The sequence below is a fragment of the Molothrus aeneus genome, chromosome 16 (assembly GCF_037042795.1).
Source record: "Molothrus aeneus isolate 106 chromosome 16, BPBGC_Maene_1.0, whole genome shotgun sequence".
NCBI classification, from domain to species: Eukaryota; Metazoa; Chordata; class Aves; order Passeriformes; family Icteridae; genus Molothrus; species Molothrus aeneus.
Genome location: NC_089661.1, coordinates 2,248,242 through 2,257,551, shown reverse-complemented (window position 1 = coordinate 2,257,551; position 9,310 = coordinate 2,248,242). Strand labels below are relative to the sequence as shown.

Here is a 9,310-nt window from a genome sequence, read left to right as displayed (position 1 = left end):
CCTCTATTTATACGGGCGGCGCGGGGCAGGGCCGGCAGCTGCCCGCACAGATGCTGCTGCCGCCGCCGCTCTTCCGCTCCCAGGGGCCCTGGCCATGGGGACACAGAGGGGACACAGCGCTGGCAATGGCTCCTGCCCGGGATGCGAGGGCACGGGGCACCTCCGGGCGTGGGGGTGGCACTGCTCGTGCAGGGTCACAGCCCCGTCCCAGCGAGAGCAGAAATGGGCGCCTCTCCCCTTTATCTGAATAAATTCCTGCAGGGCTCCTCTGGACTGTCCCCATCCAAATCCTGCTCGTGTGGGGTACAGGGCTCCTTGGGCTGCCTCAGCTCCTTCTGGGCTGGAGCAGGGGTTTGTGGACAGGGAGAGCTGTCCACAGTGTCCTCATCTGCAGTGTCCTCCTCTGTCCCCAAAGGTGGCTGTCCCCAGGCACCTCGTCCTGGGCTGATGTCCCCTTTAGCCACCACAGGTCACCAGCTCCAGGCAATGCCATAGACCCCAAAGGAAACAGGTCACGTTCCTGCCACCCTGATGGTGTCCCCACTGTCACTGCACTGGCAGTGTGGCACAGGGCACGATGTCACCAGCACCTGGCACCCTTGCTCATACAGAGCAGCCTCTCAGCGCTGTCCCCAAAGCCTGGCCATGGCACAGTGACCCTTGGGCTCCCTCAGTGCAGGAGCCATTCTGGGGGGGCTGTGACCCAGCTTTTCTCAGGGAAGGTGGCAAACAACAGTTCCCCAAGAGTGGGAGCAGGGGGAGCCCCTGAACCTGAGATGGGGGTGGGAAGGGGGCAGTGGTGTGGAGCAGGGGGTGATGGCTCAGAGCAGGCAGGAGCCAGCCCTTGGCTGGACACCACAGCTGGCCATGGAGTGGAGGGGCAGTGGGAGGAACCCACAGCCACGGGAGGATGCTGGGAGGTGGGTGCTCCATAGGGAAAGAGGGGTGCCTCCCCCCAAAAAAACATGGAGAGAGAGGAGTGCCCCTACACCGAGTCATGAGTCAGCTCCATGGAGAGATGGATACCCCATCCCTGGGGAAGGGGGACACAAAGTCTGACCCCAGTTCCCCTTTTAATGGCCTCATTAAAAGCAGCCCAGATGTCCCCCACCTGCACCAAGCTGAACCCCGGTGTGCCCATCATGTGTGGGCAGCACTGGCAGGGCTGAGCCTTTAAACACAGCCTGGCGGCTGAGCAGGAACCACAGCAGGGCCAGCACCAGGGCCAGCACCCTCTGCCTTTGCCTCCTGCCGTGATTCCCAGTGCAGGCAGCACTCCCTGCCCTCCCCAGGAGCCCCAGAGGGACCAGTGTCCATCGGGGTGGGATCCATCCCTGTCCCCACAAATGTCAACGCCAGGACGGAGCTTCTAAAAAACCAAGTACAAACTTTATTTTGTTTCTTTACAAAGGCACGAGCCTCTTTTTTTTTTTTCAACTTTCTTAACAAAATAGAATAGCTTCTCAATCAACACAAAGACCTGAAAATTGTAAAAAAAATACAAAAAAAAAAACCAAAAAAACAACCAAAAAAAAAAACAAAAGGGGAAAGGAACCGAGAAACAGCTGCAGCTGGGGGGAACCTACTGAATACCACCGAGGCTCTACACACGACTGGCCTAAAACCCTACAGCCGGGTGGGGGGCAGTGGGGCGAGGGGGGGACGCACAAAACAGGGACCCCCCACCCGCCACGACAGACCCAAGCGACACAATCACAAAATAGAAAAGCTCTTCGGAGCTGACAGACCCCACAAACCAGGTTAAGTGCTTAAAGGAGGGATGGGAATGGGGTGGGGGGACAGGAATGGGCACAGGGACAGGGACGGGGTGTAAAAATCAGCCCCCAACCTGCCATCCCTGTGCCAAGGAGGTGGGTGTTGGAAATGCCAGGGAGGGATGGCATATGCCAGCCCTCCCACTGTGCTCCAATGGCATCATCCCAGGATTATTTTACTCTCCAAGGGGGTTTTCCCTGCCCCATGTGGGGTGCAGGAGCCATGGTGGTACCCTGAAGTCAGGGATCCCTGTCCTGCCCTTGCTGCCATGTCACTTGGCATCTCCCCCCCTGCTTAAAAACAAACATTTAATTAAAAGAAAAAAAAAAAAACAGAGAAGGAAAAAAGCAAATTAAGATCCCAACCAAAGGCCCTGTCCCAAGGGAACACCATCAGGAACAGTGGGGCTGCTGCCAGCTTGCCAGGATTCCCTGTGGGTTGGCAGGTGAGGGGTGACAAACCAGGGTGGGGGCCTGTTCCCCCATCCCCATCGCCCCCCACCATGCCCCGAGCTCCCCGTGCCCCACTGTGGCCACCCCTGAGCTCCCGCCCCCCTGGGAGCTGAAGGGTGACCTTTGCCTGCCTCTAACGCTCTGCTTTACAGTATTGGAAAAAGGTCATAAAAGAGACCCAAATCACGTTGTATTTTTTAAAAATTTCAGCATATTCTCTGACGTTTCCCCCCCCTGCCCCGGCTTCCCTCCCCAGCTGCTGGCCGGGGGGTGTCAGGGCAGCTCCCCGTCCCCCGAGGGCTCCTCTTTGCTCTGGTCCATGGAGTCACTGTCGTTGCCCTCGGTGTCGGAGGCGGTGTCGGAGGCGGAGGGCTCGGGGCAGGCGCGCGCGGGCGTTACGATGACAGCGCGTCTCTGCTCCTCTTCCTGCAGCTGCTTCTCCTGCGTGCCCTCGATGTGCTGGATCGCCTGCCCAGGGCACACACCGGCTGTCAGGGCACCTCTGACCCAGCCTGGGGGTAGGGACCCCCCTGAGCCCCCCTCTGCCAAACCCCCCGCTGCCCCCCAGCTGACCTGAACGATGGTGTCCAGGTTTTGCCGGGACGTGGAGACCGTGTTGATGACCGAGGACGGGCCCATGGTGACCACGGTGACATGATGGGAGGGAGGCGGCGCTGGAACGATCACGGTGGGGTGGTGGGTGGGCGCTGGGGGAGCGTGTGATGGCAGGAGCTGGGGACAGAAGGGAAAGCCCCGGTGAGCAGGGCACGGCACAGCGGTGTGGGGAGAGCATCGCGCTTCTTCACGGAGCCCAGGCTCCATAAAAGCTGAAGCAGCACTCGGCTGCTCCAGTTCTCCATCCCAGCGGATGCAGGAGGATGCCAGCTGAAAGCTGCTGTCAGCTCAGCTTTGCAGAGCGGAACATGAAGGATTCCCCATGTCCCAAAGGGCAATGATTTGGGCTTTAAAGCCAGCAGAGGCAAGTGCCAGCCCCTGAGTGGCCAGGAATTCCCCACACCCCTCGGAGATCCTCGTTGGAGCAGCGGATGGGAAGATCCACCCTAGCAGGAGGCTATGGAGAGTTCACCTAAAAATAGGCTGAACTTCCCTGGGAGGTGGCTGGTGGGGACCCTGCAGGGACACGGCTCTGCAGGAGCCCCAGGAGCAGGGAAGAAGCTGCTGTTGCTCCCTTTGAAGCTCCCAGGGTGGCGCGGCCCCAGGCTGGGCTTGAGGCTGGCAGTGCACAGGAACTGGTGCTGGCACAGCGCTCGCCTCCTGCCTGCACCACTGGCAAACCCAGCAGTCCCAGGGGAAAGGCTGAAGGCTCCCATCCTCTCTGCCTGCCAGCTTGATACTCCCCTTTCCCAGCCTGCTGGGTGGCAGGGAGTGGTTTGGGGATCCCTGAAGTTCAGTGGGAGTCATCCAGAGAAAGGTGAAGCCCCTGAGATGAAACCCTCTCTGCCAGAGTGACCTTCCCTGTACAAACCACTCTGTGTCAGGGAACAGAGCCCTGGAAGCCATCACGGGTGCTCCAATCCACAGTCCCTCCCTGAAACTCAGGGTGCCCACAAGCACAGCCCCAAGCACTGTGGGGGCTTTGGGCCACCCCTTTCCCAGATCACTACATGTGAGAGCTTTGCTGGGACATCAGTGTCCACAGGAGGTGCCAAGTCCATCACTGAACTCACCCCCCGTGTTCCAGTACCTGGGGGTGCCTGGGGTGCACTCACCTGGGTTCGGATCTGCTGCTCACGCTCGAGCTTCTCCTGGTGCAGCAACCTCACCTGCTCCTGCTGCTGCTGGAGCTGCACCTGCTGAGCAATCACCTTCAGCTTCTCGGGGTACATGTGGGCCTCCAGGGAGCGAACCTGCGGGTCAGGGAGCCCCAGCATCAGTGGGGAGTCTGGCACGGCCCCACTGAACCCCAGCTGTCCCCTCAGTGGGACCCAGGAAGCCACAGACAAGCACGGAGAAGCGATGCCCAAAGCAGGTATTCGGTGACCCCACAGCACTGCTGGCGTCCCTGGGGTTCCCTGGGCACATGGCAGAGGCTGCAAGAGGGCACCTGGCCTCACCTGCTCCTCCAGCATCAACCTGGCCTCACCTGCTCCTCCAGCATCATGCGGACCGAGCGCTCCTTGTCCAGCTGCTGCCGGAGCTCAATCATCTCCCGGCGCAGATCCTCGGCCTTCTCATCCTCCCAGATGTCGGGCGAGCCAATCCCCTCGTCCTTGTCCTCTGCCCGTCGCCGTTTCGGGGAGGAGCCACTGAATTCCTGCCGTGGGAATGTGGTGTCAGGGAAAGGGGGATGCTCTCTCCCTGCCATTCAGACTTCTGGGTGATGCCACTCCCCACCAGAGCTCCGTGCAGGAAAGAGTCTCCCTGGGGTTGGGTTTGATGCTTGGGGACAGACAGGCTCCTGCCTGTGTCCCCCATCCTGGTCCTCATCCACAAAACCAATCTGATTCTCACACTGACACCCAGGGCAGTTCAACCAGGACACCCCAGCACCAGAACTGCCACCAGGCCATCTCCAATACCCTGAATGGGTGCAAATAATAGAAAATGGGACCCCAACCCTTCTCCCCCTGCCAGGCAAGAGATGCCAGGTTGAATGGGGCTCCCTGCCCTGCCAGGGGAATGGAAACACCTCCACTCTCTGGCTGAGCAGTGTAGAGGTTCCCACCCTGAGCCCAAGGAACGGCAATGACATCCCCCACCAGCCAGCCAGGACTGTCCCAGCCCCTCCTGTGCCATCCCTGGGGCACTACCTGGATGAACCGCTTGAGCTGGGTGTTCTGCTGCAGTAGCCGAGTCTTTTCCTGCTCCAGGGAGAAGATGTACTCTGCTGTCTGCTGGAGGATGGCTGCCTGTGGGGGAGCCAGGAGGGGCAGGCTGAGGCAGGAGACCCTGGTGTCCCCCAGGCCTCCTCCCGATGAGCTCTGCAAGCAGCACTGCTCCTTGCCTGTCCCTGGTGTGTCCTCCCAGAGTCTGCTTCACCCCAGGTTCCCCCCGCTGAAACCCTCCAATTCACCCACCTTGGGAACTCAGCAGCTGCCTCCTCACCCCCCTCCCCTCTGCACAGTTCCCCTCCTCACCCAGGAATGTGTCACCCTGCTCCTGGGGCACTGGGGGCTGTCACACACTCCCAGCCCACTCCAGGACACCGGGCTGGGGATGCACAGCCACTCCTGCTGGGAAACCTCCCCAGGAGAGAGCTCCATCACCGAGTTAACACCCAAATGCCCCCAACTCCACTTTCAGCCCCTCCACGTGCAGGACCAACATGTGCATGCTGCTCACCTTGCTGAGCTTCTCCCCATCCGTGTGTGGGATGAGGGTTTTCAGGGACTGGAAGCCAGCATTGATGCTCTGCATCCGCCGCCTCTCGTTGCTGTTGGCGATTTCCCTGCGTATCCGCCGCTCCTGGTCCCGCTGGGTCTCTGGAGTCAGTGGGATGTTGGCCAAGCTGTGAGAGAGACCCAGGGTTAGGGAAGAGGGGCTGCACCCCTGCTGCCAGCTCACTGCATCCCCCCTTGCTTTGCTGTGATGGTTCTGAGCCACCAAAGGGACGGGTGACACGGAGGGGACAATGGCTGCGGTGCTGGAATCACCAAAGCGGGTGGGTGGGTTTCTCCAGCCCTGTGTCCAAATTTTGGGGGATGCACTGGCCAAACAACGGCACTGGTGCAGCCCCCTGGTTCCACTGGGCTCAGCCACACTGCCCAGTGCCCAGCCTGGGCCAGGGGACGCCCAGGTGGGCGAGGGAGGCTGCGGGCTGGCTGGCTGTGTCCCCGCGGGCCGGCCGGCGTGTGTGGCCCCGGGAAGGCGGCTCCCTCCCTCCCTCCCGCCCCGCTGATGGCTTCCAGATGACAGCTCCCAGCAGAGAAGCCCCCGTCCCACCCCAAGCCGCAGCTCCTGCCTGCTTCCTGCCGCTGCCTCCTCGTCCCCCACGCCCCTGCCCTGCAGATGGGCCGGGAAATGCCAGCATGGAGGGCGAGGGCTCCGGGCAGCCAACACCCACGGGTCCAGAGCACCAGAGCCGAGCAAAGCTCACTGCTGTGGGGTCCAGCTTCACCCACACCCCACTTCTTCCCCGAGGGAAGCAGGGCAGAGGTTTTGGCTCACACTATGCCAAGTCTCCCCAGAGTGCAGGCACCCACTGGCGCCGGGGATGCTGCGAGGCACCAAAGACTAAACACAGGAGCCGGCCGCCAGCATGGGTGAGATAAGACGGGCTCCAGCCGCCCGTCCAGGTGCCCGGCGGCTCCAGGACGGGGAGGTGGGAACATTCCACCCAGAGGCTTGCCAAAGCCAGGCTGGGAAGCAAAACCCAGCATCCTGCCCTCATTGCCCTCCTGGTAAGGCCAGGGAGGAAGCACGGAGGCTTGGGAGCACAGGGATCTAAGGGATATCAGCAGCACCACCGTGTGCCCAGGCGGTGACCAGAGACTCTCAGGCCACTCATCACTGCCTGCTGCAACTGGGGAATGCACCACAACTCATCCATGGGGACGGGGAAAGATCCAGCTCACACCAGAGGGATGGCAAAGGATCCTCACTCAGCCTAAGAAGGGGATGGATTCCAGGTCTGTCCAAGGGTATGGGGAAGGATCCCAGCTGTGCCCAGCAAGACAGAGAAGAATCACAGCTCATCCCAAGCAGATAGGGAAGGATCCCAGATTACTCTAGAGGTATAGGAAAGGATCCCAGTGCATGGCAAGGGGATAAGGAAGGACCCCAGCTCAGCCCATGGAGGCCAGGAAGATATTTGTCCCCAGCCTCTGGGACAGTGTCCCAGCACAGGCTGATGCTGGGTGCCAAGCACACACTGCACTGGTTCCCTCACATGCAATCCCGGGGGTGTGGAACTGGGATGGGTGTCCAGGGGTCTGCCCCTCTCCCTGGGAGCAGCCTCTGCCGCATGGACCAAGAGCTGCTCACAGCAGGATTGTGGCACAGGGCTCCCATCTGGTGGTGGCTGTCACCCACCTCCCTGCTCCTGCTGAAACCAGCCCCAAACTTGTCCCCAGAACACACCAGACCATGCAGGTCCTGGAGTCATAGTCCCTCTTGGGGTAAGGAGGTGGCTGGAGCACTGCTCCAGGATGTGGGACCATCAGACACTTAAGGGGAATGGGATGGAGAGGCCCAGGACTGGGCAGCACGGAAGTGCTTTCTTAAATACTGGGAAAGGAGGAAGAAGCTGCTTCCTCACCGGGAGACCTCCCGCAACCTGCCCCAGCTGCTCTTCCTGGGAAGAGACCTGAGAAGTGACAGCGAAATATGGAAAGGGCAAAAACCCATAGATTCAGACACCCAGCATGGCCAGGGATGGGGCAGGGGGAGCAGGTGGCATCCACTGGAGCCCCTGGGGTGTCTCCAGCCTGGTACTGGTGCTGTGGGGTTTGTGCCAGGCAAGCAGAATTTGGTCCTTCCCACTCTGGAGAAGATATTTCTCTGGCCTGGACCTTGAGGGAAACAAACCCATGTGGGTGTTTGAGCCAGGCACAAGGCAGATGCCCCACTGTCCACTCATGTCCAACATCGATCACACCTTGTGCTGTGGGTTGTGCTGGAGGGCAAGGGAGGCACAGCCATGGGGGCAGGGTGTCCCCAGGCTCCTTGAGGTCACAGGTACGGTGTTCTCCAACCTCTAGGCAGGGCATCCCCAAGTTCACAGGCAGGGTATCTCCATGCTTCCATGAAGGGCACTTCTAAGCTTACAGGGTCAGGGTACACCTGAGTGTACAAGCAGGATACAGCCCCAGTTCACAGGCAGGCTGTCCCCCAGCACCCCGAGCTTGCAGGCAGGGTGTCCCTGAGCTCCCGGAGGTCACAAGCAGGGCAGCCCCGGCACCCCGAGCTGCACGCAGGGTGTCACCCAGCGGCCTGAGCTCATGCAGGGTCTCCCGGAGCTGGGGGCAGCGGGAAGGCTGCTCCCCGTGTGGGGTCAGTGTGGGGCCGTGCAGCCCCCAGTGCCCGGGCAGGACGGCCGCGACCCTGCCCATGCAGCCACCCCCAGCCCGCGGGCCCGCAGCGACCACCGCCAGGGACCCCAGAGGAGCCGCCGCCCCCCGCCCTGGGTCGCTGCACCTCCGGGGGGGCTCAGGTGCGGCCGCTCCCCGGGATGGCCGGGACGAGCCCCCCAGGCCGTGGGGCAGCACCCCGAGGGGCCGGGCCCCCAACACGTGCCCTGGGCCCGGGCCGCCCCTCAGCCCCTCAGCCCCGGCCGTTCGTGCGGCCCCGCGGCGGCCCCGGGCCCGGGGGGCTGAGCGCGCCCGGGGGCGGGAGCTGCAGGCCCGGGGAGCTCGGGGGGGCTCAGGGCCGCCCCGCGTGGCCCCGGGGCCCGCGCCCCCCCCCGCCCGCCGCCCCCCGCGGCCGCAGCCCCGGTCCCCGGCCGCCCCCCCGCCCGCCGGGGCTCCCCGCGTGTCCGCGGGCTTTGTGCCGCCGCTCCCGCACTACATGTCCCGGCAGCCCCGGCCGCGACCCGCCTCCTCCGGGCGGCTGCAGAGTCACGGCCAGGCCCGGCGGTAAACACACACCCCCGCGCCCCCCGGACCCCCGCGCCCCGCGCCCCCCGCCCCGAGCGCGCCCCGCCGCACCCGCGGGGCCCGGCCGGGGCTGGGGGCGCGGCGCTCCCCGCCCGGGCCACGCGCGGCCGCCGGTCCCATGTGCGCGGCCGGGACCACGTGCGGGCGGTGGGGCCGCGGCCGCCGCGCCGCTCCCCCAGTTCTCCGCTCCCCCCTTCCCCGCCATCCCCCCGCGGTCCTCCCGAGACCCCCGAGCCCGGGATCTGCCGGCGCTCCCCCACCTGCAGAGCCCACCGATGACCTCCTTCTCGGATTTCCTGAAGTGCTGCAGGGCCGGCACCTTGGGGGCCGGCACCATGAAGTACTCCATAACGGGGGCGGGGGGCCCGGTTCAGCCCAGCCCGGCTCGTCCCGGCCCGGTTCAGCCCCTCCCGGCCCGGCTCCGGCCTCTGCCCGCGGCCCAAGGCGGGAAACAGCTGGAGCGAGCGCGGCTCCCGCCCGCCGCCGCCGCCGCTCCCCCGCCCGCCCCCGCCCGCCCGGCGCCGCCCC

The 9,310-nt window shown here is 63.6% G+C and overlaps 1 protein-coding gene across 1 annotated transcript; it reads right to left on the bottom strand.

The window, feature by feature from the left end:
- Positions 1 to 2,333: 2,333 nt before the first annotated feature.
- Positions 2,334 to 9,220, bottom strand: TFAP4 (transcription factor AP-4). The gene is made up of 7 exons (XM_066560996.1): positions 9,043 to 9,220; positions 5,532 to 5,697; positions 5,000 to 5,098; positions 4,333 to 4,503; positions 3,959 to 4,096; positions 2,802 to 2,960; positions 2,334 to 2,696 (listed from the first exon to the last, which is right to left on the bottom strand). Exons 1-7 carry the CDS (start codon positions 9,129 to 9,131, stop codon positions 2,502 to 2,504), a joined length of 1,017 nt encoding a protein of 338 aa, XP_066417093.1. The 5' UTR covers positions 9,132 to 9,220; the 3' UTR covers positions 2,334 to 2,501.
- Positions 9,221 to 9,310: the final 90 nt, after the last annotated feature.

Coding starts and splice junctions, on each gene's coding strand:
- TFAP4 (XM_066560996.1), bottom strand. CDS start 9,131: ATGGAGTACTTCATGGTGCCGGCCCCCAAGGTGCCGGCCCTGCAGCAC. Junction 5,698..9,042: donor GTCATCGGTGGGCTCTGCAG/GTGGGGGAGCGC, acceptor TCTCTCTCACAG/CTTGGCCAACATCCCACTGA. Junction 2,961..3,958: donor AGCAGCAGATCCGAACCCAG/GTGAGTGCACCC, acceptor TTCTGTCCCCAG/CTCCTGCCATCACACGCTCC.